The following is a 21060-nucleotide window of genomic DNA, read 5'->3' on the forward strand; positions in this document are numbered from 1 at the left end:
AAGCACAGCTATTCTGTTTCTGGATCTGTAGCTTGATCAACAAGGCACTTTGATTTCAGTGCTTCCCTTCTGGTCGCTGCAGTGGTAAATTAATGACATTCATTTCTTATCTTTTTACCAGAGGCTCTGAGTAATAGTTTGCAGGAATTACAGAAGAAGTGGTTGTATCCTGATATGCATTTCTAATCTTTGTGACAAGTGTATACTTAACATAAACTCTATAAAATGAGAGGGCTGCACTAGGTGATTGTTAGGGTTCTTCCAATACAAGTTTGATTTTTTTCCCTAAGCAGCATTAAAAAAAATTACTCACATCTTTATAAAAATCTCAAAGTTCTATGTTATTGGGGAGTTTTAAACTACCAAATAAGGATAAAACAGCCTGTGCCATGATTTTTGAACAGGAAACAAATTCAGTAATGTACAATTTAGTATTAAATTTTTTATCATGAATTTCACACTTGGTGAACATTCAATCTATTTGGAATTGGGCGGAGGCTGGTGATTTGGATAGCATTTTTATTACAAAGGAAGGAATAAGAGTAAATGAGTCACATAATGCAATTTATCCTTTACTGTATGTGGCTGGAGCTCATATTCTTAGGATACACGTATTCATAATCATCTAAGATTAAAATGACATTTGCCTCCTCAAGTGTCAGTGCTGAAACAGAAAAAAAAAATAGAGCTCATCTCTTTCCCACACATTCCACCTTTTCTATAGTGATATATAGAAACTGCACCACTAAAGTATGCAATTTACTATGCTCCAACTTTAAGAAACTACAAAGTTGTCACCCATTGTGAGGATTTTCACCAGCTGAAAGTTAACATCGCCATTTTTTTCTTCAAACCATAGAATATAATGAAAGAGTCTGAAAAATCACATACTCCTCCAATGCACCTCATTACAATGAGCAGGCTCAAATATAAAAGTTTATTTAGAAGTTCCTGAGATTGTACGTCCAATAAATGAACAGGGAGCTGTAATTTAGATGCTAATTTGCTCCATGCTGACGTTAATGCATAAAACAATGAAGCTCTATAATAGATGGAAATACAACCAAATCTGTGGAACCCACAGGCATTGGCTTACAAGACAGCTGTGCAGTTGACAAGTAACATGAGCCTTATGTGAGAAGAAGGGGAAAACGTAAGATTTGCATATAATTATTGAGATCATGCAAATGTCAGTTATGAGGAGGAAAAAAAACACACAGGCATCTCACTGTTAAATCCTGACAGTTGGCATCACTGAAGAGCTCAAATACATTTGAGTACCAGTTGGCAGAGGGTCATTAAAACAGAATTTGCAGAGACATTAACTCCCTCACTTTTCTTTGAGTGACGTTTTGCTATTAATAGTTTGCAGAGGCTTTGCAGAAAACATATTAATAAGAGAAACTGTAATAGGGGCACCTACAGCAAGTGTAAATGCAGCAAGGGGCACCCAGGAGCGGCTCTCTAATTGATTAGCATGGAGCTATCAATGTGTATATCCTAAGTGAGGAGAAAATGCAATGACAAGCAAGAATAGTTGAATAATACAATGTGATATTTGGAGACTGGGAAGGAGAATGATTAATTTTGGTCCCTTTTCTTACTAATCTCATTCCTAAGTCATAACCTACGAGGATTTCCCCAAAACATCCAGGTTCCAGAATTTTTGCAAAAGTTACAAATGAAATAAATCTAGGAAATCTACCGGTGATAAATCTAGAAAATCGATCAGAGAATTATTAACCATGTTAATGAAACTTTTCTAATTTTCATATATTTAAAATAATTTGATCGTTTTTTTGTTTGTTTCTTTTCGTCTCTTAAGATAAATCAACATTTAATAAGAACCAGAAGAACTGCTTCCAGAGATACAAAGGATTCATTTTCAACAGGTTCAGTCGATTTTCCAAACAAAGCTGAGGAGCTAGAGAAGAAAAAAGTCTGCGAGGAAATATGCATTGACTTGTTTAAAAGGCCATTGTCTCCAAATTCATCAGTTGAAAACTCACTAAACAGAGGTCTTTACCACAAAGAAAATGAGTGCGCACATCAACCATCAGAGGAAATTACTCCCAGTTTGGAAGAAATCAAACAGTTGTTGGATGATGATACCAGTGGTGATGACTATGTAAGGCTACATACCAATGGCAGAGACATGCTGGATGATAATGCTAATCTAGCCAAAGGGAAGGGTAGTATGCAAAGATATTTTCTTTCCTCAAACCAACCAGTGGCAGATAATGTTAATGAGAAGCACGAAGGAGAGGCCAAGGCAACAGAAGGAAAGGACTGGGAATGTTTAAGAGGGGAGTCCCACTTGAAAGACTCAACAGGAAAGGGTTCTTCTGAGAAAGTTTATAGCAAGAGTGAGGAAGAGGAAGGGGAGGGAAAAAGAACATACTTAGTCATTAATGAAAAATCAAATATAAGTTTTCAAGACCAAGATAGAATGACTGGTCACTCTGAACTAAGTATGGAAAGGATTGGTGCTAGTAACCAAGACCTAGCTTCTCTGCCAAGAAAAGATACAATTTCTGGTCACACCATCACAGAAGATATGTTTTCTTCACTACAGACAAATCTAAGTTGGAAAGAAACTGTGTTAACACGCCCAGAGTGTGATCTTTTGAGCTTTAAAGGCACCACTTTAGGAGCGACAACTGATCAAGTTTGGTCACCAAAGAATGGGAACGTTTTGAGAAATGATGATCTGTCCCAAATTGAAAAAGAAAAATCATGGGTTCATCCTGAAGACCAGAAAGAGAAAACACAGCACAAGCATAGTTGCAATGTCCTAGAAAGTCAGGGACAAACAAAAATGAGTAAGACAAGTAGAACCGAACAGATCAAAGAACTAGCAGATTGTCAAGACACGTGGGAAAAAAGAGATACTACAAGGAGTTTGAAAGCTACTCCTACAGAAGAATTGTTTACCTGCCAAGAAACAGCAATCTGTGAACTGTCTTCTCTAGCTGATCGTGGTGTTACTGAGAAAGCAGAAGCAGGTACAGCTTATATAATTAAGACAACATCAGAAACTACTCTAGAAAGCATGTCTGCTAGAGAAAAAGCAATAATTGCTAAGCTACCTCAAGAGACAGCACAAAGTGACAGGCCCATGGAGGTAGAGGGAACAGTGTTTGATCCGCATGAAGGGAGAGATGATAATTCACATTATACTCTTTGTCAACGGGATACAGAAGGTGTAATCTATGACAATGATTTTAAAAAGGAATCATGTTTAGGTATTTGTAAGGTACATGTAGATGAAATAGGCACAGAAGAAACCAAATCCAGGTGCCCTCCTGGGAAGATATATGACACGAAGAAATGTAGTATTGGAGATAAAACATTTGTGGAAGAATCCTTACAGGTCATCACAGACAATCAGAAAGCTGCCTCGCAACTTGATTTTCATTTGAGAATGTTGCCATCAGACAAAAACACATTTCCAGAAAATAAAGGTCATGAACAGGTCCAGGAATTACCAAAGAAAACAGATACAGTTATTCATTCTGCTTTTAACCCAGATAATAATAGATCTTCTTCTAATGATTCTTACATCTCCAAATCCCACTCTAAAATGTCAGTATTGTCTGATAAACAGGCATTTGCAAGAGAGAACACTGTTAGTACTACGAGTCTCCAATCTATTTCTATGAAGTCAGAATATAATTACAATCCAACAAATGCAGTGCAACATGCTGAGAAATGTTATCCTGATTCTAAACCTGGAGATATGTCCAAAAATTCAGAAATAGAGACAGCAGGATATAGAAAGGATAAATGTGAAGACCAGATTTGTCAACAAGGAGACTACAATATGGAACAATCTCCAGGGTCAAAGATTTTGATCAGTGGAGATTTTGAAAATATGGGGAAGGCATACCATGAAAATGAGGGATTAATAAACTCTGGACAATCACTGTGCTCTTCAGGTGACAAGGAATCCGAGAGCTCTGTGTCTACAAGTCTCTTTGCCCAAGAAAGTCAAGCTGAAAGCAGCAAATCACTCCTTTCACGATATATGCACTCTAAAATATCATATTTTCTTTTGTTTCTGATCTTTCTTGCAACCATCTACCACTATGACTTAATGATCGGATTGGCATTCTACCTGTTTTCATTGTACTGGCTCTCATGGGCAGGAGGGAGACAAGAAGAGACTGTCAAAAAGAAGTAACCTCAGCACTATTACAATTGTCTCATAAAAGATAAGCTATTTAGCCCCAAACATTTGGTCTGGTGAGAGAGACTATTCATTGTTCAAAGAGCCAGTGCAGTTTTTCTCTTGAAGGATCATTTAAAAAGGAATGCGTATGAAGTTTGCTCCTTCATATAAGTAATTATTCTATATAGAACCATTATGTTTGGATCATTAAATACCTATATGAATATGAGATCTGAAGCACGTCAAGTTGAAATTAGGTACAGCTGTTGCTCCTTAGCAGGCTATGAAGTTGCAATGCTTCACATCTCTTCACTACTTAAAGTGCCATTTCTTGCATTCATTTCTTTTGCAGTAAAGCTTCATTTTTTCCCCTGAGAATATTTCTCCCCCATAGACTTTATAGAAATAGATAAGACATGGACAATGGCAGAGGACTTTTTATTATCTTTTAGTATTGACCATGTAATTTTCATTCATCACTGTATAAATTAGCATATTTTGATAGATCACATATTTCAACATCAATTTAATATTTTAAAGAATAACACATTATAATTGACATTCATAAAATTAAATTTAAAACCATGTAGTTTGAACAAGACTTTATATGTAAACACAGCTTTTCTGCCTTTATAACTACCAAAAAAGCACCTTCATAAATGAAATATGACAATGATTGAAGAAATTTGGAGATGATGTCTTAGTTACACAAAATTTTTGTGGTGACCTGTCTTTAAGAAATGTTTTGCCTTATAAAGACAGACTCTATAACACAGCTGAGCAAATTCAATGTCAACTAGCATTCACAGTTGGAAATTTAAATGAAAAGTTCCACAAGCGTTGCTTTACAATGAATTTGTACCTATAAAGAAAGCACAAAGCATTAAATGATAATGATGATAGAAAATTTCCAAATCAACGATTCCACTTGATAGTATTTTTTTGTCTTTAGAAAATTTAAAATTTTTCTCATTATGCAACTTGAAATTATCTTCAGCTAATTATTATTACTAGGTTGGCTATGTAGTGAGTAGATTGCTCACAATTTTAAGTAGGTGAATAGGTGTACAAAAAAATGAAACGAAGAGAAAATGAAAATACAATATTGCCAATATTACACTATCTTTGGCTAATGTCAAAACATAAAACTAATTGTTTTAGTTACATTGGATTATAATATAAAGTTTCTTATGCAATTTCTTTTAACTATTTCAACTCTTGATTAAATAACTATTATACTGTGTGATCTGTTCTATGGCACAACATTTTCTTTGCTAATCTATATAGCTAGTCCTGAGGAAGCATGAAAATTTTTTATACATTTTACCTGATTAGAAATACAGAATAGTTTCAAGGAAGTCATTCTGGTGATTCTTTTTTCAAAGAAACCTCTTTTATATTGTATGTAACATTAATCTTCAGAGAAAAAAGTAATGTTTGTTTCTCTGTAAATGAAATTCAGTGAACGAAATGTACATTCACCAAATCACACATTCTAGGAAATAAATATTTTTGAAAGACAAAATAAGAACGGACGTTTAGGCTGACTTTTTGTAATAGTAAATTGTTTCCTTAATTTTCATTAGGTATACAGTTATTTCCAAATTTCCTAATTGCATGCTTGTCTCAAGTACCACTGAGATTGAATACTTGACTTTAACTTTTAGTTGAACAAATACAAACATCCTGAAGTAGAATTCAGGGCAAATATTTGATTGTTTGAGAAAGCTCATTTACGTTAAGTAAAAGCGGAATACTATAAGCAGTACCTAGAATATTATCTCTAAAATTACTATGCTGATAATTTTGTTGGCAGGTCTAAATTACAATGGAGTTAAGGTTAACATTTCTTCAGTTCTTAGTAGCTTTATTTTTGTATTATACCCTTAAGAGTTTCAGTCAATATGCTTTGCTTTATTAATGTAAAGAATACTACATTGCTTTATGAACACAGGTGCCCAAACTATAATTATTCCCCTCATACATAAAAGAATGTAACTACTTTTATCTTTTTATTTGACTGTTGGTAATATTAACTGACTAAAACTCTTCATGCATATTTGTAGTATGACAATAGAAACTTCAAAGAATTTAAAACACCCAACTGTATATTTTTCTGCATGCATGGGGCAAATGATTGGTGATTTAACTGACTTTCCAAATAAGAAGAATTTAAATAAAATTATAAGAACTTATTAAACTAATACCAAGTGAAGAAGGAGAGTTTTTGCAACATGTTTAGGTCAAACCATTGTGCTTAATAAGAAAAGTAGGTCTCAGGAAGAACTGGCAGCCACTGGTTAATAAAGATTCAGCTTTAAATCTTCATGATTCAGGTAATCATTAAAAGCCAAGATACTTTTGCTGTGATTCCTAGACTATTGATTGAAAGCCAAAGAAACTTGTGGACCTAGAGGAAGCAGAGAAATACATCAATTACCTGTTCTTGTTCTAGGTAAAAATGTGATTTAATAACCATCATCTTTTTTCTTGCTGGTCTTACAAATAACAGAAACAAAATTCTATAACAATGTCAAATAGAGCAAAAGTAGGTAATAAACATTTTAAAATATCACATCTGTATACGTCATCATTATCTCACTAGATTTTACAACAGGAGCATACATGAGATGACATTCAGCACTAAATATGCAAAACATGGGAATAATGCATATTTAGTGCTTCTTTTTCAGTGGTCCCCTCCTGAGCTCCGGTATTGCGATAGACATTATTTGAAAGAACACATAAGCGCGTGCACAAACACATCCATATATAGTACAATTTTGTCAGAGAAAAAATTTTTATTTATCATTTTTTTCAGTCTTCTGGTTAAATGCAGTACTTAAAATATCTAAACCAAATTTGGGGAAATAAATAAAAGTTATTTTTCCTAAAGAGAATTAACTTTCTTAATATACTTTCTATATTTTTAATATTTTCAGCTGTGAATATTTCTTCTCACCATACCTGGTGATCATGCTGAAATTTGCATATGAATAAATAAAGTAAACTAGTCAACAAAACACTCTAGCAGAAGCACTAGTAAGGATCCCTGCAGGAAGTAACCTCTAGGTCCAGGACGTCTGCTAGCTATCTGACTTTTCTTTCAAGTTTTCCCAGAGTCATAGATGTGCATGAGAAAAAAAAGGGTGGTCAATTGTATGTGACTCTTGTCTTAGACAGTTTCTATGGAACTGAGGAAAAGGAATTACTGATTTTGCAACAAGATATGAAAAAACTATCACCGTTCATTGCTGTCTCAGCTGTGCACCTCTATGAAGAAAAGCAAAAATTTTAGTTTTGTGTAATTCATTTGTTATATACTTATATGACCTTCAGTTTACAAGTCTGAAACAATACAATATGTTAATATATACTATGTTAAATTTTACTATGTTGAAATTTAACAATAATAATATACTATGTTAAAATTTAAGAGAAAGCAAGCTTGTGATTTTAAATATATTCACATTTTTATATTCAACATAATAAAGAAGAAAATGTGTAAATCAGCACTTAATAAAAAATCATTTTTATTTGACTAAATTAGTTCCAAGTTCTGACACTACTGCATACTTAAACTTCTAGTTAACTTATGGTCTTGGTTGTTGCCTAATTCACTTGTTGCCTAATTCACTTATGGTCTGGTTGGCATTATATCATCTTTCTAATCACCTTACCTAAATCAGTTTCCACTACTCTTTGCCTCAAATTTTCCTCAAAGAAGTCACTTTATACCTAAGATATACCATATGCTTTTTCTCCTTTCACTTTTCTTACATGTCCTGCTCCACTAGTAGACACTTAAGACATACATCGATTTGTCTTCCTATCTGATTCTGTATACACTTCTCTCAAAACAATTCAAGCTCCCAAACATTGGAAATATCCTACTATTTTGGTTAGTAGGATCTCCTAATTTTCAGATCCCTTGTAATGTGTATTTTTTCAAATCTACACTGGCAAGTATGGCTTGACTTAATTTTAACTTATTTTCCTGTGTGTGCTATCTGCTTGTTGGGTCAGAGACAATGGTCTCCTTTCCCCTCCTATGATAGGAACCCTCAGTCAATAATTGCAAGTGAAATTAAAATGCCTTCAATTGAGATATCAATACAGTTGTATTGATATTTCATTTCTATGCTCTCCATGAATTTTGAACAGGGTTCTTTCAGTTCTGATTTTTTAAATGAATAAGCAATCAATTTACTTAATTTTTTACGTTTATGACTTCTTCACAGGAGCAGACATATTTTCTTCACTCTATTTACTGGTAAATAATATACAGATTTTACATTAAAAGCATAACATAACATAATTAACTGACTAATATGAAAATTAATAGAATAATATATTTTAGATAACATGCTTATTAGTTTAATAACCATTAAATATTTCAAGGTATTAAGTGTAAGAAACTTGATATTCCAGAAACGGTAATGCCCTTTGAAAATAGCTGATATCTCAACATCACACCTGCTCTGCTTGTAAACTTTCAGGGTAAGTAAACACAATGACTACTATAATAATCAATGGATTTTTAAAAAATGAAACATTTGCAGTCTATGATATAATGTAATAGTAAAATATGTGTTTTGTATGTTCAAGCTCATGGGTTAAACACCCTACTACCCTAACAAAATAAAAACAAAATATTTGCCTAATTAACATTTAAGCATTTAACATTTAAGCATACATAAACATACATACATGCACACAATTCTATATTAGATATTTTAATGATGATGAATGTAGTCTACTAAAATAGTGAGTAGTGATGTATACAAAAAAAGATTTGTTTTTTTCCTGGAAGAAAATAATTCTATCATTTTTGATGTGAATTACAATAATAACATGATTTTATATATTTTTTTGAGAAACAGTCTAATGAAAAGCAGCACGTGTTCTGAAATTTTAGTATATCATAAGATAGCTTAAGATCACCAGCAATTTCTTTTTTTTATTAATAAGGGCTAGAGCGATAGCACAGCGGTAGGGCGTTCGCCTTACAAGCGGCCAACATGGCCGACCCGAGTTCGATTCCTCCGCCCCTCTCGGAGAGCCCGGCAAGCTACCGAGAGTATTCGATATGCCAAACACAGTAACAACAAAGTCTCCAATGGAGACGTTACTGGGCCCACTCGAGCAAATCGACGATCAACGGGAGGGCCTTTACCTTTATCTTTACCTTTACCTTTACCTTATTAATGTGGGAGTACTGCTATTTATTCAGCCACTGATTAGGCTGATTGAATTGGGCATGAACTTCATAGCAAACAATTTCTTAAGACTTAAAGAAAACAAAATATTTTTTAAAAATTCATCAATTTTGTGTATTTACTGACTTAATACTGAGTGGAAATAGATTTAAAATTTTCTAAAGATATGCAATATTAAACAAAATATCACATTGAAGAAGAAAGTGCCAAAACCTTTCTATAAGAAGTTAAAACATTTTTGTAAATACTTAAATAACCTATACTTACTCTACTTTTAATCACTTTATAAGAAGATCTTTAATGTACAATTTATAACAGATTTATCGTGTTGCATTTATAAAAGTATAATATATAAAGATGATAATATATAAATGATACTTTTTTCTACTTTAATTGGCTTTTCCCAAATGGTGATTAATACTTGGGGATTCTAACTGTAATTTCATTATGCATATAATTTTTCCTTTTTTAAAAAAAAGAAGAAAATCTGAGTCCTGCTCATAAAAAGGAATAAAGGTCAAAATTATTATTTATAAAGTATAAAAAATATTGTTCTATACCTTCATGGGTATAGGTGGAAATTTTTTAAATAGATTTTTATACTTTGAAAATTAGAAAAAGAACTAAGAAAAAATACATTTTAATTTATTTTAAGGATCAAGGAGTTAAGGTACTTGCTTTGTATATGGTGACCCTGGTTCAATACTCAAAAACTGAGTACCACATGATTCTTTAGCACCACAGGAGTGATCTCTTAGCACAAAATCAGATATATCCCCTAAGCACTGCAGAGTGTGGCCCAAACCAGTTTAATAATTAAGGTAAAGTTGGTAACACATGTTGGACAAATGGCCGTGGACATACATTGCTTCTTACATTTCAAAGATATAACATCGTTTTTTAATACTCCTTTTAAATAGCATTAAAATAAAACCCTCCAAATGTCTTATTACAGCTTAGCCTTATTTGCATAACAACTACAATGAAGATGCATCCTGATGTGATTATTATAGTATCTATTTATACCTGATATCTCAGTATAATTATTAATTATACTCCTTACACTTTCAAAGACAACATGGTTTGGATGTAAAATTGTAAGGTCAAACTGAAAATCCAAGAAAATATACCAAGCAGTAGTCATAAGTTTCTTTTGTCACATGAAAAAAATCATTTCATGGAAAGGAGTAGTTTGTAGTATGAATACTATCAGCAACCTACAGATACACTGCCATCATAACCGGTATCAGACAAAATAGTTCAAGTGTATTCTTCCCTGTTCAGACTGAGTAAAACTTTAGAACTATTTTTACAGATTTAGAAATATAGAGGTCACTGACTAAAAATTTAGAAAGGGATACCATATAAAGAATAAGGTATAGTCTATAGTATTTTATAAAGTTGGTCATTCTCATATTTATTCATTAGGGACAAAGGAAATTTAATAATAATAAATGGTCCTTCATTATCTAAGTCGTTTGTTTAAAAATAACCAATACTGCTCAAATTAGTAATAAGAAAGGAAGGGAGAGATGGGGGGAGAGAATAAAAGAAATGAAAAAGAATACAAAGCAAGAATAAAGAAGAGGAGGAGATGGAAGGAGAAGGAGGAATAGGAAAGGGGAGGGAAGAGTCAAGAGAGGGGAGGAGAAATGAGCTTATAATAATGAAATAAGACAGCTATGTAGGACTGCAAGGAAAATAGAAATGAAAATAGGCAGCTCTGAGTACAGATGTGAAAAGCCATCAGGAATAGAGATCTGCCTGGCTCTCATGCTCTCCCATATGCTTTTTTTTTTCACCCACTTGAATTTTCTGTTTTTAACTTTACTTAAATACCATGATTTACAAAGTTGTTTACAATACAGCATTTTCAAGTATTCAATGCTCCAACACCAATCCTACCACAGATGTGCACTTACCTCCACCAGTGTCTCTAGTGTCCCTGCCTCCCCCCTCAGCCTGTTCCCTTAGCAGGCACGAATTAATTCGCTTTATGTTGCTTGTTACAATATATATCTTATAATGATGTTGATAAAGTTATGACCCGAGGATTTACTGAGCTGTTACATGAGAGTTGGTTCTTCTGCGTTATTGCTTTCACTCATTGAGCTTGGTGACTTCTACTCAATTTTCTCAGTTGATTTTCTTGTTTTTCCTGGGTTGTCAGCTTTAGGAATTTTGGAGGTATAGAGCATCTACATATGCTCTTTTTGTCAGTGGATTATCTCCTTGAGATACATAGTCCTTAAGGTTGAATTCCCCTTAGAACAGAGCATGTTAGATGGTAGTCTTCTGAATATGTCCCTGAGATAAACATAAGCATTTTTCTGGACCTCACCTCCAAATATCTAAAAGAGAAAAATCCACTGACTCCATTTGGATTGAATACTTGTTCTGGAAACAACCGACTGTATGTCAATAACTGAAAGTGGAAGTGTGTTGTTTATCAAGCAATGTGTTAGAGGGCATGCTGAAAGGAAGTGTTGCAAAGTTCTTAATTTGTAGATATAATTCAAGACTTGTGATGTGAACATATCATTTTTTTTCTCAAATTTTAATGGGTATGTACCTCTGTCTCTCTTTTCCCTTTGTAGGTATGCATGGCCTTAATTTCTGTAGATTTACCTGAGGTCTGAAAATCAGTGTCACAACTAATTTTCTACCCTTCATTAGAATTCTGTTAACTTGTAGTACCAGTTTATCAAATTTCACAAATACTTTATTGGAGTTTTATTTAATATGTATATTAATGAATATTGACTTTCTAAAATCAATGACTCTTTTCAACCACCAGTGAATTTCTTACTATTTTTCTTGTTTTCATTTATGATTCATAGAATTTCAATGAATATGTTGTGCATTTAATACTAATGTGTTGCTAGATACCTTCTGGATTTTGCCGCAACTGTGAATTAATATTTTCCCCACTAAAATTTTTGGGGGAGTTACAGATATATTGTAACACTTGACTTTTGCATGGTATACACTTGTCACTACCAGAGGTGTTTGGGAAACCATACAGTATCAGCGATCAAACCCAGGACTCTTTCATATGTTCCAGTCTTTCAGTTATCTCCTTAATGTAATACTTGATTTTGTATTGTTTGGTTTTATTTTATTTGGGGACCACACCCAGTGATGCTCAGGGCTTATTCTGGCCCTCCACTTAGAGTTCACCCCTGGCAGGGCTTGGAGGAACATGTGGAGGGTCAGGGATTGATCCTGAGTAACCCATGTGCAAGGTAAACATTCTACTTGCTGTGTAGTTAACTGCTCAGGCCCAATACTTGATATTTATGCACTGCTTATTCAACTACTCTACATAACTATTTCATTTTTCTACTGAGTATTAATTTGTTTTTCCAGAAATTATGCCCAAAACATAAGAAACATTATTGATTTTATGCATTATTTTTTTATTTTATGCTTCTTGTTATGTTCTTCTACTTGTGTTGCTAGTATGATGTACTATTTTTAACTCATATTTTCTTTTTCTTGGATTCTTGAGGCAGATACTCACACATCAATGCTCTCAAAAATATATGATACATAAAAATAAACTAGAGTTTTAGAAATGCATTTTATTGGTTTTGATATGTTTCTATATCTCAAATATATATTTACATATGTATTTAAAATATTTCCCTTCTAGTTTGTACTGTAATTCTTATTCTCACTGTAATTAAAATTGTGTTATCAAAAAAATGCCATTTTTTATTTTATATTATTGTTCTCAAAATTACTCCAGGCAATTGTCATCACTTGATCACTTGACTTCCTGTTACTCATTGATTTGCTCAAACAGGCGCTAGTAATGTCTCCATTCATCCCTGAAACGTGCTAGTGTAGCCCAATGGCGTCTGTTCATTCTAGGAACATGAAGAGCCTCAAACCGATCATTCAGGATCTTGACAAAGAAGTCTGACCATCTTGTAGGTGGGCAGCCACGAGGTCTTTTGCCGTCCCAGGGAATACAGTCAGTAATGGCTCTAGTTCAGTGGTCGCCTCCAAATCTCATTATGTGTCCAGCCCTTCTGATTTTTGATGCCTTCGCAAACAAGACAGCATCCCTGATTCTTTACTGTCGACGGAGGTCAGAACTTCAGATTCTTTCTCTCATTTCAGTGAAACGTGATCTCCAAGCATAGCTCTTTTCATTCCTCTTTGGGAGACTCAAAATAGGGTTCTCATCCTGTTTTCCTTGGGCCCAGGTCTCTGAGGCGTATGTTAATGCAGGAAGAACAGTGGAATCGAAGAGATGTGCCAGGAGCCGGAGTTTCTTTGTACTTTTAGCTATTTCTTCGACGCCCTTGAAGGCGTTCCAAGCTGCTCTCTTCCTCCCATGCAAATCAGGTGCTAGGTCATCTGTCATGTTGACTTCTTGACCTAGGGACACATAACTGTTGCATTTGGAGATGGGCGTTCTGTTTAGATGAATGGAACATCAGAAACGAGACTGTTTCTCATAAACATTGTCTTCATGATATTCAGCTGTAGACCAACCTTACCAAACTTATGGTCAAAGTTGGCCAGCATTGGTGCCTCTTGGCTAATGTTTGGTGTTATTAGAACGATGTCATCAGCAAAGCGGAAGTGGTGTAGTTGCCGACCATCTATCTAATCTCCTGTTCCTTCCCATTCCATTCATGACATGACATTCTCAAGGGTGGCACTGAAGAGTTTCAGTGAAATGGTATCACCCTCCCGAGCCCCGCTCTTGACATGGATGATCACTTCTTTGTAGAATGGTGAGATCCTGGTAACGAATCCGTAATACAGCTCATGGAGGATTCTGATGTATTGAGTTTGAAAGTGCTGATTGGCTAGGGCTTCGATGACCGCTTCAGTCTCAACAGAATCAAAGGCCTTCTTTAAATCAATGAACGTGGCAAGAAAGGGACCCTCCTTCACTGCTGGTGGGAATGCCGGCTGGTCCAACCCTTTTGGAAAACATTATGGACAATTCTCAAAAAATTAGAAATTGAGCTCCCATTTGACCCAGCTATAGCACTCTTGGGAATATATCCCAGAGTGGCAAAAAGATATAGTCGAAGTGACATCTGCAATTGTTTGTTCATTGCAGCACTCTTTACAATAGCCAGAATCTGGAAAAAACCTGAGTGCCAGAGAACAGATGATTGGTTAAAGAAACTTTGGTACATTTACACAATGGAGTACTATGTAGCTGTTAGAAAAGATGAAGTTATGAAATTTACATACAAGTGGTACTACATGGAAAGTATCATGTTAAGCGAAATGAGTCAGAAAGAGCGGGATAGACACAGAAAGATTGTATTCATCTGGAGAACATAAAGCAACAAAAAGGGAGACTAACGCCCAGGAATGGCTGAGATTAGTACCAGGAATTTTGCTCCATGACTTGAAGCCTACTCGGATTGGAGTCGAGCATCCTCCACCCAGATCCTTCAAATTCCAGTAGGCGGGGGTCACACCCACCAACTGGCCCCCTGGCGCCGTGTAATCCCATCAATGGCCAAGACTCAGAGACTATAAAATCCAGCTCCCGGACGAGAACAGTGCAGTCTTCTGCCCCCGCGCCTGGCTGTTCCTCGCCGGGGCCCCTTGGAGGGGAGAGGGTTGAGCTTTCCTCCCCGCCCCGACCAGGGCTCCGGCAGCTGAAGACCTCCAGGACCAGCCACCACCATGCTGAGACCACTCTCCGCACACATGAAGGTACTGGCAGAGGGATAAATCCACGTGGGTTCCGGGGCCGAGATCTCCAAACCTACTCGGATTGGAGTTGAGCATCCTCCACCCAGATCCTCCAAATTCCAGTAGGTGGGGGTCACACCCAGCACCTGGCCCCCTGGCGCCGTGTAATCCCATCAACGGCCAAGACTCAGAGACTATAAAATCCAGCTCCTGGAACCGCGTGGCCGCATTTGCGGCCACGCGACATTTTATCAGGATATCTTTTTATGACATCTTATTATCTCATTCCTACTTTGGACAAACTGGCAGGCTACCGAATGTAGCCTGCCCACAGGGCAGAGTCTGGCAAACTCCCCGTGGCGTACCAAATATGCCAAATACCAGTAACAATGATGGATCTCATTCTCCTAAAGAGCCTTGAATATAATTTCAAGGCTAGGATGAAAGAGATGTTACTGGGGCCTGCTCGAGGCAATCGACGAATAACAGGATTATGAAATGAAATGAAATGAAATGAAATGACTTGAAGGCCAGCCACACGTGCTAGGTGAAAAGAAAGCTCAGATAGAGAAGAGAGCACCAAATAAAGGGTGTCGTGAAGACCCTTCCAGGGTGGGAGAAGCATGCTGAAAGTAGTCTATAGACCAAACTTGTTTGCTACTCAATGCCTCTCTTACAAAACACAGTGCCCGAAAGAAGAGAGAGAACAAGGGGGAATGCCCTGACACAGAAGCAGGGTGGGACGGGGGGGATGGGAGGCGGGGGGGCTGCTGGGACCTGTGGTGGTGGAGGATGAGCACTGGTGGAGGGATGGGTACTTGATAATTGTATAACTGAAACCCAAGCACAAAAATTTATAAGTCTATAACTGTACCTCATGGTGTTTCACTAATAAAAAAATTTTAAAAAAATAAATCACTATCACTATCCTCCCATTGTTCATCGATTTGCTCGAGTGGGCCCAGTAACATCTCCATTGGAGACTTTGTTGTTACTGTGTTTGGCATATTGAAAACATCAAAAACAGGGCTGGAGCAATAGCACAGCGGGTAGGGCGTTCGCCTTACAAGCGGCCAACATGGCCAACCCGAGTTCGATTCCTCCGCCACTCTCAGAGACCCCAGCAAGCTACCGAGAGTATTTGATATGCCAGACACAGTAACAACAAAGTCTCCAATGGAGACGTTACTGGGCCCACTCAAGCAAATCGACGATCAACGGGAGGGCCTTTACCTTTACCTTTTTACCTAAAAAAATAAAAACTTGCTTCTAAAAAAAATAAATAAATCAATGAACGTTAGACAGAGTGGCATCTTGAACTCCCGAGAAACCTCAATAAGCTTGGTTATCGTGTGGATATGGTCGATCATGCTGAATCCTTTGCAGAACCCAAATTGCTCGCATAGCTGTTCTTCATCTAGTGTTCTGCCAATCCTATTCGGGATGACTTGAGTGAACATCTTGTAGATGACAGACAATAGGCAGATCGGGCGATAGTTGTCAATGTCATGGATGTCTCTCTTCTTGTACAGTAGTACAGTCCCGCTGGTTTTCCATTGGGATGGAACCTTGCATTCAGACAGGTAGCCTGTGAAGAGCCAAGCCAGTGTATTGATGAGTACTGATGGTAGGTTCTTCAGGTTTTCAGGTCTGACTTTGTCTGGGCCAGGAGTTGCTCTTTTTTTTACTGATGAAATGGCATGTCGGGTTTCGGAAGGGAGAATGTTGGGAACGACATATCCATTCTTCGGAATTTGGTATGTGGGCAGGTGGACATGGATATCAAAGAGATCTGAGTAGAAGTCATGGATAATCTCCATTGCCCCTCTGGAAGATGTAATAGATCCATCAGGATGTCGGAGGGCAGTCATCTTCTTGTAGTTGGCGAAGGACAGGCAAGCGTTGCAAATGCTTTTCCCAGCTTCTGCCCCATATATCAGCACTGCTGCTCTTGTCTCTTTTATGTCTTCCTTTATCTCATCTCTGCACTGCTTTGGGAGCTTGGATGTTTGCTTGCAGTTGCCTGAGGCATGTACCAAGCCACGTTGGCGAATAAGCTCAAGAGTTTTCGAAGGCAGGATTATTTTCTGGTTATCTTTCTTTTGGCGTTCCTCACACAATCATGGAGGTGCTGAACCAGTCGATCATATTCCTCGTCAATGTGGCCAATGACGGCATCTTCCCAAGTTGCAGCAATAGTGCCAAACACCTCCCAGTTGGTGGTCCTTCTGGGAGTTCTTTTTTTAAACTTTGCAGCCCTTTCTCCCTGCTCCATGAAGTAGAATTTTGCATGAAGGAGATATTGGTCAGATCCTGTGTGGAATTTTGGGACAACAACAACATGGGTCAGGGAAAACCGTCCATTGAATTTGATGTGGTCAATTTTGTTGTGGAACCATCCACCAGGAGACTCCCTTTTCCAACATTCAGATTCGGCCTTCTGGAATTGTGAGTTACCATGGATGGTCTTGGTCGACATGATGAACTCAACAGTCTCACCCTGTTCGTTCCATTCTAGGCCATGCGTCCCAATGTGGAGTTCTTCCGCTGATCTTATCACTCCTATCTTGGCATTAGAGAACAAGGGGGAATGCCCTGCCACAGCGGCAGGGTGTGACGGGGGGGGGGAAGGGGGGTGGGAGGGATGCTAGGACCTGTGGTGGGGGAGGATGGGCACTGGTGGAGGGATGGGTACTTGGTCATTGTATAACTGAAACCCAAGCACAAAAATTTATAAGTCTATAAATGTACTTCATGGTGTTTCACTAATAAAAAAAATGATTAAATAAAAAAAATAAAAAAAAATCACCAACAATGATTTTGTAGAAGGTGTGGTCTTCTTTATAGAACTTCTCCAGCCCCATGTAGAACTTCTCAATTTCTCCTTCATCATAAATGGATGTTGGTGCATATACAACAAAGATAGAAATTGCCAGCTGTAAGCCACATGTATTCAAGTGTAAATGTCCAATTTGGGTTGTTAGGCATTCAAATGAATCAATGTTTATGGCCAAGTTCATGTTGACAAGGACACTGGCACCACCGATGACTCTTTTGTTGCATGTTCCGAGGAACAGTTCTTCTCCTGTGTCGAAAACGGCGTGATGTGATTGATGCCTTCTCGTCTTGGTCAGACCAATGATGTCATACTTGATCTTTTGCACTTGTATCATCAGGTCCTTGATGGATGCATCTGATGCCAGCGTATGTGTATTGAAAGTACAGACAATCATTTTTGTCTTTCTTCGCTTTGGCAACCTAGTTCGGCCTTGAGATTTTATCAGCCTCTCCTTCCACATCCTTCTCAACGTTGCCATATTGCTGACTCCTTTAGGGTCAGCGGTATGAGAACCATTTTTTACTGGCTTTGGCATATAGAATACGCCACGGACAGCTCACCAGACTCTGCGGTGCGGGAGGGATACTCTCGGTAGCTTGTCAGGCTCTCCAAGAGGGATAGAGGCTTTTGGGGCAGCCTCTAATCGCCCTTGTAGGGGTTCCCATGTTTCAAACCATATTTGAACCCTATCAAATACAGTGCGGCAATCCCGGAAGATGGGTATTATGTGTCTTATAGCAATTGTCATAGACTATGCTTATTGCCAGTTACTTGAAAGGTGATAATACTGTCTTTGTCATTTGCTACATAGACAATTTGATTGTTATTTAATATACATATATTCTTTCCAGAGTCCAGATTTTGGTATATACATATAAGGACATGCATTTTATATCTATTGTTCAAAACTGCATTCTAACTAATACACAATAGTCTTCACTATCATTACTTGGAATTCCCTACTGATTTTATGCAGAAACTCATGTTTTTTTTTCTTGTAACTGCCAATTTTGCTGTGATGCCCTTTTCCTTTGATTCTTTTTAATTTTTTTGCTTTTTTGGGGTCATAATCAGGGGTGCTCAGGAGTTAATCTTGGCTTTGCACTCAGGAATTACTCCTGGCGGTGCTTGGGGAAACATATTGGATGCCAGGGATTGAACCCAGGTCTGCTGTGTGCAAGGCAAATGCCCTACCCGCTGTACTATCGCTCCGGACCCTTCTTTGATTCTTAGTACTTAGTTACATTAAACTTTTAAATTTTCATTGCAGATAAGCTAATTTTATATTAGTTATTAATAATTTACTTTTTTTATTATATATGGTATCTTTGCTTAAAATTTGCTTAGATTCTACAATAACTGTTGCAGTACCGAGTGTCAAACCCATGTCCTCCTACGAAAGTGTGTGCTCTACCACCGAGCGACATCTATGTCTTTGTGCTACTTTTGTAACTCGGCTGCTAATGCAGTTTTTCCCATCTCTTTTTTTTGCCATAGACAAATGTGGGCATATTTTTAAAATTCCAATCAAATACCTATATGTAAACTCTTCTGATTAGAAATGCATTGGGGCTTATTTTTGTTATGTGGTTTTGAGTTTATAGTTTATTTTTTAAAAGCTCTTTGTTCTTGTTATTGCTCTCTAAATGAATTCCTTATTTTCAAATTCCAATTTACCAGTTCTGTCTCCTACTTGTGTAGGTAGAACCACTTTTCAAATTATAGTAACCATGTTTTTTTCTACTTTTATTTAAATATACAGATTTTGAAAAGCATAGTCATTTTATTCTTTTTTTCTTTGGAGAGATAACTAAATAACTCCATTAAAAAGATATCTCAGTAGGGTGAGCACTTAATCACTTAATCACTTAACTTCCCGTTAGTCGTCGATTTGCTCGAGCAGGCGCCAGTAACGTCTCCATTTGTCCCTGTCGCGTGCTAGTGTAGCCCAATGGCATCTGTTCGCTCTGGGAACATGAAGGGCCTCAAACCGATTGTTCATTATCTTGACAAAGAAGTCTGACCATCTGGTAGGTGGGTGGCCACGCGGTCTTTTGACATCCCGTGGAATCCAGTCGGTAACAGCTCTAGTCCAGCGGTCGTCTTTAAATCTCATTACGTGACCAGCCCATCTGATTTTCATTGTGTATTCGATATGCCAAAACCAGTAACTACAACTGGTCTCATTCACCTGACCCTGAAGGCTTCACCGACATGGCAGCACTGAGAAGGATGAGAAAGGAGAGGCCGACAAAATCTCAAGGCCAACCTAGGCTGCCACAACAAAGGAAGACAAAAATGATCGTCTGTACTTTCAATGCATGTATGCTAGCGTCAGATGCATCCATTGAGGACTTGATGGTACAAGCGTGAATGATCAAGTACGACATCATTGGTCTGACCGAGACAAGAAGGCACGAATCTCACCATGCTGTTTTCGACACTGGAGAAGAATTTTTCCTCGGAACATGCGATAAAAGAGGTGTTGGAGGCGTCGGTGTCCTTGTCAACACAAACTTGGCCAAGAGCATTGATTCATTCTAATGCCTAACAACCCGAATCGGCCGTTTACATTTGAATAGATGTGGCTCACTGCCTGCAGTTTCTATCTTCGTTGTCTATGCACCAACATCTCATTATGATGAAAGAGAAATCGAGAAGTTCTACATGGAGCTAGAGAAGTTCTATAAAGAAGACCACACCTTCTATAAGATCATTGTGGGTGATTTTAATGCCAAGATAGGACCGAGAAGATCAGCTGAAGAACTTCACATCGGTACCCTTGACCTAGAATGGAACGAACAGGGTGAGAGACTGTCTGAGTTCATCAAGTCGACCAAGACCATTCATGGTAACTCACAGTTCCAGAAGGCAGAATCTAAACGATGGACATGAGAGTCTCCCGGTGGACAATTCCACAATGAAATAGACCACATCATATTCAATTGACGGTTTTGCCTGACTGATGTCGCTGTTGTCCCAAAATTTCGAACGGGATCGGACCACCGTCTCCTTTGTGCAAAATTCTACTTCACAGAGCGGGGAGAAAGGGCTGCAAAGTTCAAAAAGAGAACTCCCAGAATGACCACCAACTGGGAACTCTTTGGTACTATTGTGGCAACATGGGAAGATGCCATTGTTGACAACATTGACGA

General features: G+C 37.3%; 1 protein-coding gene across 1 annotated transcript in view; it reads left to right on the forward strand.

Moving 5' to 3' along the window:
• Positions 1-7686, forward strand: part of PPP1R3A (protein phosphatase 1 regulatory subunit 3A) — a 51011-nt gene extending 43325 nt beyond the window's left edge. The window contains exon 4 of the mRNA XM_056118631.1: positions 1826-7686. Coding sequence (XP_055974606.1) covers positions 1826-4183 — 2358 coding nt within the window. The 3' untranslated portion in view covers positions 4184-7686. The remainder of the gene's footprint in view (positions 1-1825) is intronic.
• The last annotated feature ends 13374 nt before the right edge of the window (positions 7687-21060 follow it).

This window comes from Sorex fumeus, unplaced genomic scaffold (assembly GCF_029834395.1).
Source record: "Sorex fumeus unplaced genomic scaffold, SorFum_2.1 ptg000037l, whole genome shotgun sequence".
In the NCBI taxonomy this organism is placed as follows: Eukaryota; Metazoa; Chordata; class Mammalia; order Eulipotyphla; family Soricidae; genus Sorex; species Sorex fumeus.